General features: G+C 34.7%; 1 protein-coding gene across 3 annotated transcripts in view; it reads left to right on the forward strand.

Moving 5' to 3' along the window:
- Nucleotides 1–20644, forward strand: part of LOC124352711 (serine-rich adhesin for platelets-like) — an 850824-nt gene that overhangs the window by 412675 nt on the left and 417505 nt on the right. For all 3 annotated transcript variants that reach the window (XM_046802336.1, XM_046802335.1, XM_046802337.1), the window contains exon 4: nt 19878–20030. In XM_046802336.1, coding sequence (XP_046658292.1) covers nt 19878–20030 — 153 coding nt within the window. The remainder of the gene's footprint in view (nt 1–19877; nt 20031–20644) is intronic.

The raw sequence follows: 20644 nt of genomic DNA on the forward strand, positions 1-20644 counted from the left end.
ATGTTTTAAATACCCATACTAAACGTCTTGGTACAAAGGCATTACTTGCATAAGGCGTGGGTGAATTCGTTAGGCAGACTTAACCAGTAAGACGTGTCAAGATGGCTGGTACTCGTACATTTTTACTCGAATTATTACCAAAATATAAAACAATTTAAACAATTAAACTTTTTAAAATATATTAGGTAACTATTAACAACTTTTATTTTTTCAACTTCTTCGATATCTTAGTTTAAAAATGGCAGCCATTCACAGTTTTGGAAAGGAATGGGGATATATGATGGTAATATAGCCCACAAATTCTTCTTATAATTCTCAGGTCATTTATAATTAAGTTTCTTATTACGTATTGTTTTATATCTCGTAAGATTTCCAGATGGTGGACGTAAAAAGCTTCAAGTAGTAAATAGCATTGCGGGACTATACATTGTGAACAAGATAACTATTGTAGTTCTTAACAGATTCAGACTAAACGCGGTACACAGACTGGATAGCTTGAACATAGCTTGGTTTAGTTCCTGAACCGTCACAACGTCTCGAGATGGCGGTCATTCTGGTTTAGGCTATCTCGGGTATTTTATAACATAAATCAAATTGTCTTAAAATTGTTTGGGAATGTCAAGCAATATTTTTACCTTAGGTAACTACCAAGGTTTCTTTATGGGACTCGTATAATATTTTGGAAGTTTATAATTAAACCATTACAAAAAAATAAGTTTAAAAACTTAATTTAGGATTAACTGTAACTAAATCAAGTCAACGTTTTTGCAAAGAAATTTATATCATCATAAAAACTTTAACTGCAAGGTTTCAATATTATGAAGTTTCTAAATATTGGAAGGTTTCAAGATTATGTTAACATTCCAAAATTGAGAGTATTTGTCCCTTTAGCGTTGCGCAAATTAGAAATCTAAGCAAATGATGCATCTTCTGTTGCAATTTAGACATAATTTCTAGATCTGAAATCGGGCTAGTCGGCTTACATCCGACTGAGCCCGAAGATATATTTTAATTTCCCTTCACAGCAAAAAATTGTTTCCTGAAATAGTCAATAATTTCCTGAGTTATTCAATATTAATTTACGTAAAAATGAGATTTGGATGATAATAAGGATAAATAGTTGGCCAACTCAAGTTTCGTCTAAGACGACGGACGTGGTATTCTCAGATAGACAAAAAGTGTGAAAGGGAGAATGTGCGAGTCAGTTGGCACGACTGAGGGGAAGTGTAAATATAGTACCGGTGGGTGGTACACCTGTCGATGACGTCATCTTACTCCATACTACAGCTGACTGAGTAAGTGCTCAGTGCACAGCTGTTTCCTGCACTCATTTTAACAAGACACTACGACTTGGCAGGATTCGCCGTTAACTTTACGCTAAATTAATATTTTTACTTCTCTGACTAACAAATTGCTAAGTTATATTTTTCCCAATACGCTTTATAAATTCAATGTTACAGGGATTTTTATTCCAGTTATATTTTTGTGCAATTAAATTAAGACCATATTCTTGTTATTGTTGTTATTATTACATTAGATATCGTGTTTGAAGGTAAGGTTTATGAAATGAAATATTGCAAAACCTTTTTCTCAACTATTTGTGTAAGCATTAATTTAAATATTATTGTGAACGACGATAAAAATATTAATATAATAAATATTACATAAATTATAAAAAAAAAACAAAATCTCAGACTACGGAACCCTAGTTATCCATGATCATACATTACAGATATAATAGATTATAAAACTTACCCTCTACATAAAACTATTTGTTGCACAAGTGGTTTTTAACTTATAAATTTCGTTGAACATATGTTACAACAGACATCTACTCATTTATAGCAAGATAAATTTATTTCATACACGAAAATAATATCCCGAATTATGTTAAAAATAGGTTATTAAGCTTAAAGTACGAGTGTTATGCGTGAATAGTGTTAAATGTTTAAATATGTCCTAACGTCAAATTCAAGGATCAATTCAAGAAATCTCAAAGCTGAACGGTGAATTCGACGATTTTTGCGGATGCCAGTCAACATTTTAGGCTTTCTACACCACTCAAGTACAAACCTTCATTATGTTTTCTCCGTAAACATGGCACATTTTCCGATAGATTTCTACTGAACTATTCTCTTCGTTTGCAGGGAACGAATAAAACTCTTTAGTTGACATTTAGCGGTAGAATCAATAGAGACGGCCATGTTTATGCGACTGCAACTCATCGCAAACTGGCTACTTGAACTCGGCAGTGACAAATGTTGTATCGGGGATGATGATATCTAACTATTATAACAGAACAGATTTTTGATGGGTTTTAATCTTTTTACATATCACAACTGCTTTGGTTTCTATTCTACTCGGTCCATTGTACTACAAGGCATTTTAGTTAGTACACTTAAGATTTTAAATGAAAACGCTCCAAATTCAATTGTAAATTATCCTCCACGGGAGTCGTAGTTGAAAACTCTCTGTTAGTTGGTCTTATCCCTAATTTGCATTAAATAAAAGTAAAAAACCCCTTATTTTACCAAGCGAAGTTAGGACTAAAAAACCGTCCCTAGCACTTAATCAAGCGAGCTGCTTACAAGTACAGGATCGCTTAGCGATCACCCATCCATGCAGTAGCCACGCTCCACCATCTCCTGATAACCGCAATACCGGCCAAACTGCTCTGATAATAGTGAGGGTAAAAAGTCAGTTATATAAACAAGAATTAAAAGGTGTAGGCCTACAAGCTAATGTAAACCATTTCGCAACAAAACTAGTTATATGTCTGTTAAACATTTTATAGTTATTAAGTATAAAATTATTCGAATCAAATCAAATCAAATCAAATCTTTTTTATTGCGAAGACAATATTTACATTGTATGGCAAACGTCATGGGGTTTTTTAAAATTTCTAACATTCATACAACAATACACACTCACACATACAATTTTGCAGTTACGCCTCTTTCATCCATCGCCAATGCTACCCACTTAGTACAGCGGAGTCAGTCTTCTAATTGGGCGGTCTCCCAGTCGAATGCCAAAAACTCACCTGCATTATAGAATGCTTGTGACACCAATAGGCGTTTAAGGCGAGTCTTTAACGCCTTAGGCGTTGGGGCATCTTTAATTGAATTGGGCAGTCTGTTGAGGAAATGAACACCCGCCTGCGAGGGCAGGCGCTCATAAACCACCGTTCTGTGTCTCCCAGTTCGGTAGTTAGCACTCCCACGTGTCTCATACATGTGTATGTCTCGGCCTCTGGTTAAGGCACATTTACTCACACAAAAAAATGTTGTTTCCAAAATGTAGAGGCACGGCAGAGTCAACAGCTGCAATTTCTTGAAAGCTTCCCTGCACGACTCTCTAAATTTGATTTTGGCGATTATTCGAATTGCTTTTTTTTGAAGTCTGAATACTCTTTGAAACTGTGTGTTTGCGCAAGCTCCCCAAAGGACCACACCGTAAGACAGATGGGGGTAAATCAGTCCATAATACGCCGTAATCAGTACCTGACTCGGGCAGTATTTGGCTAAAGATCTCAGAACAAAAATTCCAGAGCAGACTTTGGCGCAAACATAGTCAATATGCTCATTCCAAGTCAGCCCTCGATCAAGGTGCATTCCTAGGAATTTTGAAGAGCTGACTTCTTCCAGTGTGGAGTCATCTAACAAAATGGCAGGCCCACACTGGTTGCCTGCGGTGCGCAAGGCAAAATTCAAAACGTTGGTTTTTGAAGAGTTTGTTGTAAGATTGAGGCTGTGAAAGTATTGGACACAGTTGTTGATATCAACATAAGCCTGTTGTTCCAACACTTCACTTGATGTTGCATTGAAAAAGAGAGTCGTATCATCGGCAAACTGCACTAATTTTCCATGCAGAAGCGATGATTTAAGATCATTGACGTAAAGCAGGAAAAGCACAGGACTGAGGATGGATCCCTGTGGGACTCCATAACTCAGTTCTATTTGTTTGGACGACTTGCTAGATATCTGAACAACTTGGGATCTGTGAGTTAAAAACGAACAAAGCCATTTAAGAGGCACGCCTCGAATACCGTGGGACTCAAGTTTGTCAAGCAGCTGAGGTTTATTAAATTCGGTTTGTTAAATGGTTAAACAATAAAAAACCTGTTTAAAAAACATTATTTTTGTATTCTTTCTGACGACAACAATAAGACCACGTTAAAATATTTTACTTCATTAATTGAATGCCATTATGTTATATTTTGTGATACTCCTTTTTATAGATTATACCATGAATGATTAGAACAAATGAGAAATTAGACTTTTGTCTTAGAAGAATCAATGAAACGCTAAAACAAAGCTTGGGCGAGAAAACTCTAACATCATTGCCGTTTGCAACCAGTTAGAAAAGGACCTATAAGCCATTTTCAGGGCAACGTTGTGCCGTAGTCTGGTGGAACAACACCGAACCTATTGTGGCTCTGCTCCTAAACGAACCTTTCCCCTTTATTCACGCGAACCACTCAATATCCGTAACGGCACCATTACTCCGAGTCCCGTGAATTGTGAACCCACTAGCTGGTGCTACGTCCCTGCCACTTCACTATGTACGATTTACTTTTAAAATAAAATGTCTACCCATCATTATATGTATTCGATTACAACTTAATTACATTGCAAAGTTATCCACTAAGTTCAATTTTAACACATATTGAATTAGTCGAGATCAGTACTCTGATGACCAAACTGGAGCGGAGCGGTTGCTGTTTATAATAATAGCATCCTTTCATAAGCAGTCGCATTTCTGCTGGTAAATTTTAATAAATTTTCAGAAGGATTTTCTTGATATTTTACATTTTTACCCATCGCGGCCCTTAAAACACAAAAAATGTAATTATTTTTATTGTATATATTATATATATATATATATATATATATATATATATATATATATATATATATATAAAACAGTCCTTTAATTCTTTGTACATAATACTCGTATAACAGTATTAAAACAATTTCTCATTATGTTATCAATATTAAAATATAATAATACTATTAAAACTATTTCACTATTAATTTTTTATATTGCAATAGGATATATATTGGGGTATATAAAAACTAAACTCTCTGATAGGGTTTATAAAACTATATGTTGTTCATTTCAACTTCAATTCATAAATATAGAGTACATTTAATCTGTGAAATGGGAAATTTTAATTACTTTTCGTTCACTGGTTTTAATCACTTCGAGTGAGCTCCATTCACCAACCAGTATTTAGCAAAAATATAAATCTCAATATCACACTTATTAAACTTTAAATAACGGCTTTTAGTTTTTGCTACGCTTATGTTAAATGGATTTTTTGAATATATGGTTTTACCAAATTTGATGACGCTTTAGTTCATTGTCTATAAGAGTCGTGTTGACAATTTTCAAAGTTGTTACGTACTTTATGGTTCGCAAATTCCTTACCAATCTCTTGAAATAGTTTATAATTTGTGTAAGGCATGTATATAGTCAATTTTAAATCTTAGATAGGCTATATAGTAGGAATACGCAACACCACGCCTTATAACAGGCTTTGTTGAATTTGTATGCAAAATTTCAAATCTGTAGTTCATTTCACTGTCGAGTCGTCCTACGGACAGATAGAGGAACATAATTTATTCTTGTAGAAATGAAGTTTAATGCAAAATGTAAACTTTACCTATTTCGATATCCTGCCATATGATTCGTTCACATTTTTGATAACTAAATTGGATTTCATATCAGTGTTTTCATAATAAAGGTCATAATAAAATAATGTATGTGTTATATGGTTTGGCTGTAATTTTTAATAAGCCACATATTTAAATATTTTATGAGTATATTAATTATGCTTTATTTATTAATTCTGATATTTTCTCGTTACTATCATGGTTACCCAAAAAAACCAATGTAAAAATATTCTCTAACGCTTAGCAAAATCCCATGGTGAAATTAGACCATCATCGAGGTCAATGCTCCTCATATACAGCAACTTTCCAAACGAACAGTAACAAAATGCTTCATGCACATTTTTATTCTATAGTTCAGTTCGGTTTCTAGATATCAATCGAACAGAGAGACAATAATAATAATTTTTCTAACCCCTCGAAATGTAGACTTACCTAACGGTCAGCAAATTATTCTATTCCCTATCTTTAGAAAATTTTCCCACTCTTTAAATATATAATTCTAATTTTTATTAAGTAGCATGATTATTATTAAAATACCTATGGAATAGTAGTTTTCAGTTGTTTTAATCCAGAAGATTGTAGTGGAATATAAGATGTTCTCTTATATTAGACCAGAAGTATTTTTTCTGTATTCAGTGATGAAATAGGCCACCCAGATGAGGCATATGCCAAAATTATGACGTGCTAGAGATGATTACGCGTGAATGGTGCAATTACGTTTGTTGAATAGAGTGCGAGATCACCGGAGAAGAACGGAAACTCCTTGATGACCTTCTATTGCGTTGTCCGATGCCTGCACTCTTTCAATGGCTGACAATGAGAACACTGAAGACTGCTACTTTCCATGTCACTAACAAATAATCCTCGGGTGACTGTCATTTCTGTCTGTCTGGTTGTACAATATCTTGAGAGCGCATTGACTAATAGGTTTGAAATGTTATATGAAACTTATTTTCCTCAAAGGTAGCATCGAGTTAGGCTGAGGGTTAACAAAAATATTTTACATTGGTCTTAAGGGTAATCATGATGGGAACGAGGAAATAGTAGAATAAATACATTTTAATCATACTTTGTACAATAATATGGCATTTTAACATGTAACATATGTTGCTAAATATAAGAATGAAATGAGCCATAAACTTGAAATTTGTCACGTTGCATTAAAACATGGTATTTTTCAAATAATATCATTAAAACATCGTATTTAAAGCCATATGCAGAGGTTTCCAGTGTCAACATGTTCAGACCAACATAACACCAAGATATTGCAGGTTTAAATAAAATACTCTTACTTCTTGAACTTTAGAAGCAAAGCAGGCAAAAAGGGGGAGAAACTGATATTGAAAATTTTAATAATTAATTAATTTATCTTCAGTGTTACCTCGAAGATCATTGTTTAACAGGGACGAATCTAGTGAGAACCCTACTTATTTATAAGAAAGTTAATCGAGGTTTCATACTCTACCAATTACTCAATCACTTTTCATTTTCAATTAAGCCAAATGCTGTAGACTAAAAAGGAAAGAAACCTAAAAATTTAATTTTTATGTAACGATCAAATAAAGCTATGAGAAGTCTCATCACAATGTAGAAAAAAGGGGTTACCCCGATTCTTAACTTGCCACCATTTTGTTTCTCCTGAGAAATCATATTTCTCACTAGATGTTTGGACAATGATTTGTTCTTGACAGCAGGCCTATTGTGACATGTAGCCCTTGGTTATGCCTATAGTGATTACTATTTTGAGTGATTATTAGTCTATAAATAGTAACATTCGAGTTTTAAAATAAACACAACAGAGACGCCTGCAATTTAATTAAACAAAATATATATTTTATAAACAAACAAGTCATAATTTAGTTCTAAAACTAATAGAAATTCAAGTGAATGACAAACACATGTTGAGTTGTAAAGTGAGCTGATTATCCATTAGGCATTGAATATGCAGGGAGTCCAGAGGCATTAACTAGTGTTGTGGTGTTGCATATTTGAATAATAGATTTACCAGAGTAACGGTCAATGTTGGCTTGTTTGAAATGTAGGTCTCTTTTAGCCTACTTGGAGCCGAGATGATATAATCATCGTCAAATAATTATATCCGACGATGATCATCGTAGTTTTTATATTTAGGAAATGAAATTATTTTGATTTCGTGTGTATATGTTTAGCTTTAAACACACTGCAAACATAAATTTTTTATACATGTATTTGTGCATGTCTATATTTTATTTCTTGTATCAAGTATCATGTTTTAAACTTTCAAATTTATTAGTTTTTGAAACATAATTTTACTTTATTTTCATCTATGGTAATCATATGATTATTATTTAATTGCATTTTAAATGTGCTATTTCTTTAAGTTTCTCGATTAAACTGTTATTGCCTACATTAGATCCCTTGCCTATTTTTATTTCTACTTAAAATTGGTTTAATTTAGTAGAACAAGAGGGATATAGAAATTAGGTTTATACTTTACATACGCTTATTACACAGAATATGTGTATTTGTTCCGTATTCATGCAAAAGATACGAAACATCTTTAGTAATAAGACCAGCTGAAGTTGTCACTGTCATTTTATGGAGATTGTAATAATAACTGACCTTTATGCAGAAGACGTAAAAAAAAACAACACGGTTGAAAAATTAACAACTAGAATTCTTCAATAATTGTTCTAAATATTAATAACTTTATTCATAAAATAGGTAACCAAACGCTCAAAAATTCAAGATGTGTTAATGAACGATCATGTGATAAAATTTAATATACATCTAAGTGCTAATGAACCAATAATTTATCCAGCGTGAAAGTATTTCCAATTCACATGGATAATGCCAGATCAATACTTTCGAATAGCTTTATAACTGTGTGCAGCCAATTCATAAATCTACCATTTGTGTTCAAGCTCTCAAATTACATCCCAATTACTGTGCCTTCACTCTTTACGGTAAGCTGGTAGTATATCTGTTAGTTTAATACAAATATAAGCAATACAATACATCAATTTTTTCTTTCGTCCCTAAGTTTTGGGAAGTTTAGTCCCGTGGGATTCTTTAAATAAGCTATTTTTTAATGCATAGTTGTAAGTAAAGTTAATCAGTTAAAGTCTTCCGGTACAAACTTCAAAGCGCGTTTTAATGAGAAGATTTGTTGTTTGCAAATAATATCGCTTCCATTTTAAGTGTTATTTAAAAAAAAATCTCCCTTATTTGATACTTGTCTATTACCTTGCCAAGAATAAAATAGAATTTGTCATTTATTTCCTTGAGTATTCTACGTGACTTAGTGTTCCATGGTCTAGGGATCTCCAGACCAGAATCTAAATTCCACCCTGCGAATTTTTGTCTTCTAGGTTATTTTGTTTTAAATTAAAATATCAGGAGGTTCATCACACTAAGGCTCTTTAGCTTATTTATCAAAACATTTAAGATTTTGCTTCTTACAAAAATATTTTATAATGTTAATAATTTTGCAAATTAAAAGCGCTTTGATCAGTAACAGGTTATTCTTTTTATTTTACCACTACTCATAGTACAACATTAATTCTGTTCTGCCAAGATTTCTGTTTGTGACATTCGAATTCGTTAATTTCACTATAGCCTAGAAATGTATCAGGCTCAGTTCTTAGTATTATATCCTCTCATACAACCAGAAATACAATCATCCAAAAAAGGACGCAAAACCCCCTTGGTTTTCTGTGTTACCGATTATCGAGTGTGAGTGCCCTGGCATATGTGGTTTATATAGTAATGTTTCTTTAATGCTTTGTAATACTTCTTATATTAAGTATTCCTACGTGTTAGTACATCTGATCTCACGTTTCTTTATAGTCCCTTAATTCTACCGTGTGACATTAAAGCTAAACTATAAAGATGAACTTGTCCATGCGTGGCTGAATGTCTTCTATTAAGTTATTTAGAGTCAATGCATTAGATAACTCGAGGATTTTTTTCTTTTTTTGTAATATTTATATTTCTATCACACATAAATTCTTTGTTTCAGTTTTGTTGTACATCAAAACCTACTAACTTTTAGTTTTAAGAATCAAATAATTCAAGTGTTTGGTATACACAAACGCTTAAATGAAATATAAGCAGCATTAATTTGAAAAGCATATTAATTTTATTACAGGTTCACAAGAGGTGACAAAGGCTCAAACTAGCACTAAACAACTGATGGAGTAAAGAGGTGATTACAGCGGAATGGTGCCATTACTTATATTGAATGGGGCGCGTGAATAGAAGAGAAAACCCAGGTTTGTTGACGGCCTCCCCTGCAGCATTGTTTGGTACCTGCCCTAGCACAATGGTGCTGACAATAGCAGAACTGACTGTTGTTTTTACCATCACCATGAAATAGTTCTGAGGGGACAAAGTCGACAAAAATAGTATATTGTTAGTAGGCCACTAACTCAGATTTGTCAGTATGAGAGACATTTGTTGTTGAGCCTATGTGGTAAAATAAGAGCGATGTTTACATGCAACTCGAGACAGTAATACCAACGGAACTCTCAATTATGCACTGCAATTTATCATTGATAAACTTACCAAATCAGATCTACCAATTTGAAAAAAAAAACTAAGTAAACACTGCTTAAGTTTATTTTTTATTTGTACAATACACGTTGTCGTAATAGTCTATAACAGCAATACCAGTTTAAAGGTAACAATAAATTTGATATAGCGTTATTTAAAAGAGCCTATCAAAATTGACCAAAGTAATAATTTCAGGATTGTGGAGAAAGTCACTTACCAAACAGCCTTGTAAAGGGACCTAACTAAACCAGCCTACTTAAAACCTGACCTAAGCTAACATAACGGTTGGATAAAGTAATAAAGAATTCCTGATTAATCACTTTAACCAATTTCAGTCAGATAACATTTATAATGGCTGGTTGATAATGACTTTTACCACTAGCTATTATACAATATGACTGAATATTGTATTTAATATCTGACCAAATTATATTGGCTGTAGGCTGTATATATATGTATGTCTATATAAAGGGGTTTATTAATGCTTTTTAAATAACAAATTTACGCTTACTCTAGAGTTTTGAGACTTTTGTGGCCTTTTTACGAATGATGTCCGGATCCATTTCTCTAACTTACATTGCCCTAAGCTGGCTAAAAATTTACCCCACTTCTTATCGATGCCCAATATCCTCTCAAACAACCAATACACATTACTAAGAATAATCAATTAAACAATGAACAATTAAAAGAATGACTAGACTTAGATAAACAAGATCTATTGTATGATTATTGGAATGTAATTAATTATCTGTATGGCTCTGAATCTGGGACATAATTCGATAAAATAGCTTTATAGTGAAGTTGAGTATTTGAATAATAAATTAAACAGTGTACCCGTCGTAATAGGTTAGTGAGATAAACTTTCAGGTAAGCTATTCTGTAATGAAATGTGATCTCATTCAAATGGTAATGTTATAACGACATTTGTTTTAAAACGAAGATCAGTATTATTGATATCAAGTTTAAATACAGTGCCGTATACATTATGAATATACTCCATAAACACAATAGGAAACTTTTGACTGTAAAAAAATCCCACTGATACAAGAAAATACACTACACTGTTAAAAAACACACTAAATGCATATCAAGTGAAATAGGATCCGCGCTTAAAAACTGTAGGAAACTTTTCAATACAACCTCAATCTCCGCATCTACAATGACTGACCACCTTTGACACCACCACTCACCCGTCCGACCAATGACAGAATAGTGGTCTTTGTGGTGTAACCAACCACCACCTCCTCCCACAACCAACGCCTCTAATGGTTTTCAGAACCGGTCACTGCTGTTCCTATGTCACAACAAAAGGTGTAATCCTGTTCATTCAATAGAATGTAGATTTAAGTCGGTAAAATAAATATCTGTAATGGAAACTTACTAGAAAAAATTGTATAAGTATTTAACGGAATACACACATTTTTTTCCAAACAGTCAGATGTAATCAAGGTCCATTCACTTAAAAAAAAAAAATAAATAAATAATTGGGCTTTCACCGTACTGGAGTTAGAAGTGTTATAATGATTGTACGACATATTAGTATTGTAAGTAGTATTTTATTGTACCCCAACAACTATAGAAAAAAGGTAAACTATTTAGAGTTCCACGAAGTTTTCGAAACAAGTAGGTAGATTTTTACTACTGAAATATTAGTAATTTATTTCTCACGGGATTTAAATGTACTCAAGATCTGAATGTTTGAATAACAATACAAAAAGTTTAGGTAATGTTAAATGCATACGAACACCCTTTTCCAATTTGAGTAGGTTTAAAAAAAACGGTGTTGTGTCTTTTGAGTTTCAAAGGCTGCTACGATGGTTTACGAAGCTGGCCAATGACCCTAGCCAATTATTTATAAGACACAATTTCGTTCTGTTTAAACCTATTTCAGCATTTCTTGGTGGTGGAAGCACCCTTAAAGGATATCAGTTCAATCAATATCTTAAACACTATCTGATTTTATAAAAAAAACATTAATAACACAAGGTCTAGGAATGTTATAACGATTACAGAAAACTGTGGTATTTTTTATAGGTTTATAAATAACTAATTTGTGATTTTTATTATGAATGGTCGCCTAAATGAAACAAAATGACGTACCAAGTTGTCTAATCAACTTATTCGAGATGATTTTAAAATTCAGTTTTGTACTAAGTTCGAACATTTGCAGCATTTCTATCTCCAATTCTCGGTGATCGAAACTTTCTCATAGGATTTACATCCAATGGATATATTGAAACCTTTTGCAATACAAACAGAGATATCTTAAAAAATGTTTAGGAAATGTTATACACATTCCAGAATATGGCCCTTAAAGAGTCTTAATTGTAAGCACCGGTCGATTCGCATATCCAATTAAAAAGGTTTATTTTATTAGCAGAACATAATACCACCCACCAGAGCTCAAATAGGTGGTTTATTGAAGCTTCAAAACATCTTTTAGTATCAGTTTTAGAAGTAAATACATTGGATAATTATATACAATAGAATTTTCTAAGAACAATACAGTTATATTTCTAATTTCTAAAGTAATAAAGTTAAGGCAACAGTTATTGATATAACAATCTGCACACAAGGTATACTTGGAATGGTTGATAAGTGGCACGTAAGCGAAGAGGCCTCATTATCGGATCACAGGTATATCCGCTTCAACTTGCAAGATGAGGCTGCAGAGGTCCTCTATCGCAATCCCAGGAGGACTGACTGGTTGGGATATAAGTCTGACCTTCAGTCACAGTTGGGATCGGTAGGCGGAAGGGTGCGATGCTTCACAGATATAGATCAGATAGCTTCTGACCTGCAGAATGCTATAATCAATAGCTTCCACGACAATTGTCCATTGCGACGGGGGAAGAGTCGAACCAATACTAAGTGGTGGACTGCGGACCTCGCTCGCAAAAGGGGCTAATGTTAGGAAGCTGTACAATCAATGCAAAAGGAGCCGTATCTAGGAGTCCTATCATAGAGCTCTAACAGAATACAGCCTAGCAATTAAAAAGGCAAAACAAAGTTCCTGGAGGCAGTTTACACAGAAGGTAAATGAGTTAAGCGCGCGGCAGCTAGACTGCAACGTTTACTAGCCTCAGGTCCAACCGGTCACTTGGGATCTTTAAGGTCCCAGGGAGGTCAACACACTTCCTGGGTCTAGTGATAGCCTCAAAATTCTCCTTGAGACTCACTTCCCTGATTGTATCTTTGAGAATGACAACACACTGGAACGTCTGGTAACCATGAGCAGGCTCACGGCCAAGAGCTTATCGTGGTAGCTGGGCCATTGCCAGAAGGATTGTCACTCTCTCTAAAGCCAAATGGGCAATTTCTAAATTTGCCCCTTTCAAATCTGCAGGAGGGGATGGAATCTTTCCAGCCCTGCTTCAACAAGGGCCGGAGAATCTCCTTTACCCTTTCTATGTGAACTATTCAGGCGAGCCTAGCTTACGGGTACATACCACAAGTCTGGGCGTCTCAACAGGTGGTCTTCATCCCTAAAAAAGGGAGAGCGGACTATTCTGTCCCTAAATCTTTTCGTCCCATCAGTTTATCTTCGTTTCTACTGAAAACATTAGAAAGACTGGTGGAGAGGCACCTGAGAAAGGGAGTTCTCTCAGACACTCCCCTTCATCGCAACCAACATGCATACCAGCCAGGCAAATCCTGTGAATCAGCACTGCAACCAACTAGTCAGTAGGATTGAGGATAGCCTGTCCGCCCAAGGAATTGGCATTGTGCACCTTCATTAGACATTGAAGGAGCTTTTGACAATGCTAAATTCACTGCAATGGTAAGTGGAGCACAGCGACCGTGGCCTCGAGCCAGCTCTGTGCCGGTGGCTTAGGGCCATGCTGTGCTCTCCAGACGGATCAGGGCCGATCTCAATGAAGAATCGCTCGTGATCGCACCCACAAAGGGATGTCCTCAAGGAGGCATCCTGTCACCTCTACTGTGGAATCTAGTAGTAGATGGTCTACTTGAGGACCTTACTAACAATGGAATCTATGTCCAAGGATATGCAGACGACATAGTCCTTATGGTACAGGGAAAATATACAATGTTGTTGTTGATATCATGAATACCAATTTTTCAACATGTATACAACTGGTGTCAGGGAGAGGGACTGAAAGTAAATCCCTCTAAGACAGTAGTTGTACCATTCACTAGGAAAAAGAAACTAGAGTCTCTTTCTAGGCTGAAACTCGCATCCACACAGCTTGAGTGGTCCAAAGACAGTAAAATATTTAGGACTGACTCTTAGACCATAAGCTTACGTGGAATGATCATCTTAACAATATCCTGCACAAAGCAAAGTGGGCGCTCATGACGTCCAGGAGACTTGCAGGAATCTCATGGGCGTAAAACCCCACATAGCAACTATGGCTTTACAAAGCAGTTTTGTAAGGCCTCAAATCACTTATGGTTCATTAGTCCTGGTGGACAAAGGTGAATCAGGTAACTGCCAAAGCCAAGCTTTGAAAGCTTACAAAGGCTTGGTACAATCTTTGCAACCGGAGCATTCAGGAGCAGTCCCTCAGCGACCCTCGAGGTGGCTTTTAGGACTTCTACCTCTTGATGTCCATATAAAAGCTGAAGCACGTAAGTCAGCTTATCGGCTGGTGGTTGCTGGCTTGTGGAGGAATGGCGCGTCTAACGCGAGCCATGGCGCCATCACTGAAGCTGTAAACCCAAGCGCTATTCTCGAAAATGGTCTCCGACATAAATTCTCTGTTGACTTCTACTCCAGAGATGAGTGGAAATCGCAAGATAACATCCCAACAATAAGAAAGAGCTTTGTCTGGTACACGGATGGCTCGCTTATTAAGGGTAATGAACTGGATATGAAGTGTTTAGTCAATCCCCTAGAACTGCCCCTTTTTGCGGCAGTTTGGGTCGGAACTGCTCCATATTTCAAGCCGAAATCTATGGTATCCTAGCCTGTGCCAACCTAGGCCTCACTAGAGGGTACCAGGGAATGAACATCTGTATAATGTCAGACAGTCAGGCAGCTCTTAAAGCTCTTGACTCCAACAGCATCTCATCCATGCTTGTTGTGGGAGTGCTTTAAAACACTCTCTGCAAGCTTGGATCACGCAACTTTGTGCGTCTTGGTTGGGTACCGGGCCACACAGGCATAGGTGGTAACGAATGCGCCGACAGGCCTTGCCAAAAGCGGAGCAAGCATGCCATACACCGGTCCAGAACCGAGTTGTGGTATAAGCAAGTCAGCCGCTTACCAAAGTATAAACAAATGGTCCAGGAAGACACACCGCTTGCGGTGGCAGAGTCACCAAGGACAAGCACTCGGCAAAAGACTGCTTGCTGATTCTAGCTCCGGCTTCACCAGATGGCTGATGGTGGCTGGGCAGGGATCGGGTTAAGCAAGTGATTGCCTTGATCACTGGACACGGCCACTTCAGGAAACACCTAAACACTTCTAGGTTTACGACATGAGGAGTGCAGACTCTGCAATAAGTCTGAAGAGACTGCAAAACACATAATACTGGACTGTGAGAGACTGGGAGCAAGGAGAAGGGCTCTTTTCGGTGATAAACAACCAGGCGACGAACCAGATGCTAGTATCGAGGAAAAGCTTCTTAGCCTAATTAAGGGCACAAAGATAGGCTTACCCCTCTAACATCAAAGGGGCACACAATAAGCTCAGGTTGACGTGTGAGGATCTGTGAATCCACCCCAATACCCCAAAGAAAAAAAAAAAAAAAAAAAAAAAAAAAAAAAAAAAAAAAAAAAAAAAAGGCAACAAGTTTTTTTGGGGGGTGGGAGGGATTGTAAACCCTATTACAAGTGAAACTTGAATTTATTTTATTTTGATTTTCAATTACTATTATACTTGTTTACAAATTATTTTATTAACTTCTCAGTCTATACGAAAAACGTGGTTATTTTTTCGTTAAAACGTATATTATTTAATACATATTTTAGAAAACCTCCTGAATAGTCAAGGAAGATGACTGACCAGAAAATATATAGTAATATGATGTGATTATTTGACCAGTATTGAATATCGAACACAGCCCGGTGAAATTTCCCGTGTTGTGGTGTTGGACATTTGAATAATAGATTTATCAGCGGAGCCGTCGAGATAGGTTGGCGAGAGGGACATCCATGTGTGCCTGCAGCATTGTATGGAGATGAGAGTTTGGTACATGCAGATTAAAAATTATGTTTAATAAATGTAAAATAAACATTAATTTGACAGTTATTTTGTGTTCAAACATTGTTGGTACAAATGTGTGTGAGCCAACTTGGAAAACACGATAATGAATGCTATAATAAGGAATGGAAGTATTATATGGAATGTATTAGACACATAAAAAAATAACACCAATTAAAACAAAAACCTTACATAAAAAGTTGTTGAAACTGTTTTACACAACCTCAATCCCAGCATATACAACGAAGTGACCACCTTTGACAGCACCACTCACCCGTCCGTCCAATGACAGAATAGTGGTCTTTGTGGTGTAACCAACCACCACCTCCCGCAACCAACGCCTCTAATGGTTTCCAGTCCCGGTCACTGCTATGCTTGTGTCTGTACAAGAGAATGAAGTTTTAAGTCGGTAAGCTCAGACTATTCAGCTGCACTATATTGTAAAATGTAACGTTATAATGCAGCAACCCAGAGTCAAGTTCCCACATCCTGGTTCTAGAGTAAATCTTCCTAAGTAAGAGATCGATCGTCAGCCACAATATGTGTTCGGTTTATATCACGGTTTTGGGGGTATGTCCGCTAATCGTATGTAAAGTGTGCCTTAAAGTGGATTTATCCGCATAAGTTCGCGAGTATGTATTTTTAAATCCAAATAAAACATTTAGAGAAATATTTATTGCTCATGGCCTTAATATCTCTATACTGCAAGAGTTCATACAGGTGTAACATTAAACTGCAATTGAGTAAACATTTAAGTGCTAAATAACGTATAAGTTTTACAAAGCGTTAGATACAAACATGATCATGTACAGAATATCACTGTATATCATTCAATTGCATTAAACTCTTACACAGTCACCAACGAAATAATGTGAGTAGAAGTGCACTTTAACCGTTACCATTAACAGGTGATCTAAGGTTAGGCGGTTAATTAGGGTTATAATAATCATTAATCAAAAATAAAATTTGGTTTAATAAAATTTGTTATATCCTATAACTGCTCTTACCGCCTTTAGCAAAAGAAATGAATAACATTTGAAAACAAACCTTCCCTATACTGTTTAATTAATTACTGTTTAATTTAAATAACCAACAATAAAAGCAATAACGAACTTTAACGGTTTCCTATGTACATTTATATAAGATTAAAAGTAGCTATCAAACTATTGCTGATAAATTACCAATGTGTAATAAATTTAATGAATATGATATGTTATTATACTAAAAATGATTACAGACCAACTAACGGAAGTATGCAAGTTGAAATATTATCATAATCCGTAGATCTTGAAAATTAGATGATCGTAACTTTTGTTGTGTTTTAATACAAAAATTCAAACAAAGTTGGTTCATGCAAAATACTTAAACAAAGACGGTACTATGAAAACGTTAACTTGACAAGAGACAGCTAGCAGAAAATGAGTAGATGGTAATAATATAAAATTAAGAGATACATCGACAGCTGCTATTAAGTTAAAGAGCTCACACCATATAGCGTGTATTTCACTATTCTACAACAGTCTTTTGTATTCAAAAACGTCTTTTATATACTTGGCTGCTTAAAATTTATTTTATAAACATTTTAAATGAATTTTCAAGTGTTTCGTGAGCCTTAATGTTTGAACATTTCAGTGAACAATATGCTCCAGTGGAATTTAAATTCCAAATATTACCTTTTGGAAAAAGGTTCAAAACGTAAAACAAAAGTACGTCTCCTATAAGCAAATACCAGACACCACAAAATGCTTTTCATTAAAGCTAAATTGTGCAAGTACTATATTGACCTTATCTGTCTTCTATCGTTCATCATGCCTAGCTGTTATAAGATTATACTATATCTACATTTATAATTCAATAGTTGGATTATCAGCATCTTGTATATATAAATGTATGATGATAAATATAATTATGTTTTTTATTTAGTTTGATTAGGATGAATATTGAACAAATACTAAGATTATGCCTACTAGTAAAACACCAACGTGCAGTTTGTGAAACATATGAGATGGATGTTAAACATAAAATACAAAAACTTATATCTTTACCTACATTGGAGGCATGTGTAAGTACGTTTGTAACTAGCAATAGTTTGTGTCTGAAATATAAATGGCATTCTGTCGAGATTGGACTTTTGTCTTGCTTAGGAATTCTGAAGCAGACTGGAAGTCAATAGCGATAGAGGGATGCGGTTGTGTAATTAACGTTCCTCATGGTCATTTTGTTCTTGACACCCTTATTGGGGTTCACCATCCACTGCTGGTGTCTCATTGGCTTATAGAACTCGTTGATTGACGCTTCATGTAACAATTGCACCAACACCTTTTTAAAGTTATGTATGTACCAGGTACGTTACAACTTTAAGTATTCATAATTCAACGAAATAAGATACAATATTTGGAGAATAACAATACAATGAAAACTACTATATTATGAACTATTTCGGAATAACTACAGTATTGAGCATTATCTTATAAATAAAATGAATTGCTAAATGTGTTGCTAACTGCTAATCTCGAGAAGGTTTATATAAAGGGCAAGATTAAAAAAAGTTTGCCAAAAACTGTAGAATTTAAAAAGTAATAATATTTATGTTTAGTAACCAGAATTGACAATGGAGCTTTTCACTCTCTTTAAGAGACTAACGCATTTGATTTCCTTTTCATTTTATAAAACACTAAGTAGACGGTGCTTGATCAGTAGTGTAATGAAAATGAAAAAGGCAAAGTTGTCCTATAACATTTTACATTAATTACATCAGTGAAAAAATTAAAAACATGTCATGCATTGAAAATACTTGTTAACTTGTAGTTGTTAAGTTTGCTTTTGAAAAATACAATGTTATAAAAGGCACCTTTTTGGATAAAATATGTGAATGTTTGCTTATGAAGTACTCAAACACAACTTTCACATAGTCACTTCCTTGACAATGTGGTATGGGATTTTGCAGTAACTTGAGAAAAAAACAGAGGAATGAAAACTAGCATTCCTCAACAAGCCATTCTTTCCTTGACTACAGTCCACAAACAACAATATCTACGGTCTCAAAAATCTGTCAAACACTAATATTTTGAAGTGTTGCATGAACTACGTAACGATTTTCCCTTTTACCGGGAGTAGAAATATAGTAGACCGGAAGAACATTATAAGGAGTGGAAATGAGCTGTTTTTTTGTTTTTTTTTTTTTTACTTAAGTAGGTTTCTGATATATATATATATAATATATATATAATATATATATATATATTTTTTTTTCACCAGGGGAAAAATCAAACAGCTGTGGCGTCGGATATCCCAGAACCAGATCAAAATTGAAATGTCAAGAATGTAATTCATCCGAAGCAGAAAGCGCCTATATGCACAAAAACGTTAGTTCAATTTTAACTCTGTGCCGTTGAAACTGCGCTAAAAAAATTCGGTTATATTAAACTTTTTGTTATTTTCTAAATATTTTACCTACAAATGGTATTATTTTACTAACATTGCTACATTTTTTGTTTCAGGTAACGGGGCAAACTCAACAACATTTGACCTGTTCGAGTCGGAGAGTGGACAAGACCTGACTCTCTCGCCCCAAACGTTCACCAGCTCCACCGAGGCCTTTCTCAATGACAACTCCAACAGTTTGGGCGTGCCAGGGGCGGACACGGACACAGGTCAGTCTTTGCTCCTACAAGCAGCTTTAGCTGCGATTGGCTGCAATTTTTATATTTGTAAGTTATGAAATTATTGATAGTTGATATTACACGATCTAACAATACAATATTTTTCTTTAGTAAGTAAAACATTTTATCAATTTGTATTTTCCTTCCAAAATGTATAACAAATAATATGTAATCAAATATTTTAGTGATAACAATAATTTGTATAATGAGTATTGTCACATCACTATTTTATGGTTCATGCTTGACAATGGATGATTTAAAAGATAAACAGGTTTCGGTCATTTTCTATATAAATTTTTACAATAACACAGTACTTTTAGAATAGTATCTGTCCCTATTGTCAGCAGCAGAAACCTTGTTTAAAGTAACCTTAAATTTGTAGAACACCTGGTATGACATATGGTATATTTTATATTTTTTTTAAATGTTATGTAAATTTCTTATCATTTCTTCTGATTATATCAAATACTAATGTAATATAAATGTTTTCCTACCAATTATCTTATTCATATTAAAAAGAATGAAAACAAATATTAATGAAATAAGTTTATATATATATAAAACTAGTGATTTTTAAATTAAATTGGACGTATGATACTATAATA

The sequence above is a fragment of the Homalodisca vitripennis genome, chromosome 1 (genome assembly GCF_021130785.1).
Source record: "Homalodisca vitripennis isolate AUS2020 chromosome 1, UT_GWSS_2.1, whole genome shotgun sequence".
Lineage (NCBI taxonomy): Eukaryota > Metazoa > Arthropoda > Insecta > Hemiptera > Cicadellidae > Homalodisca > Homalodisca vitripennis.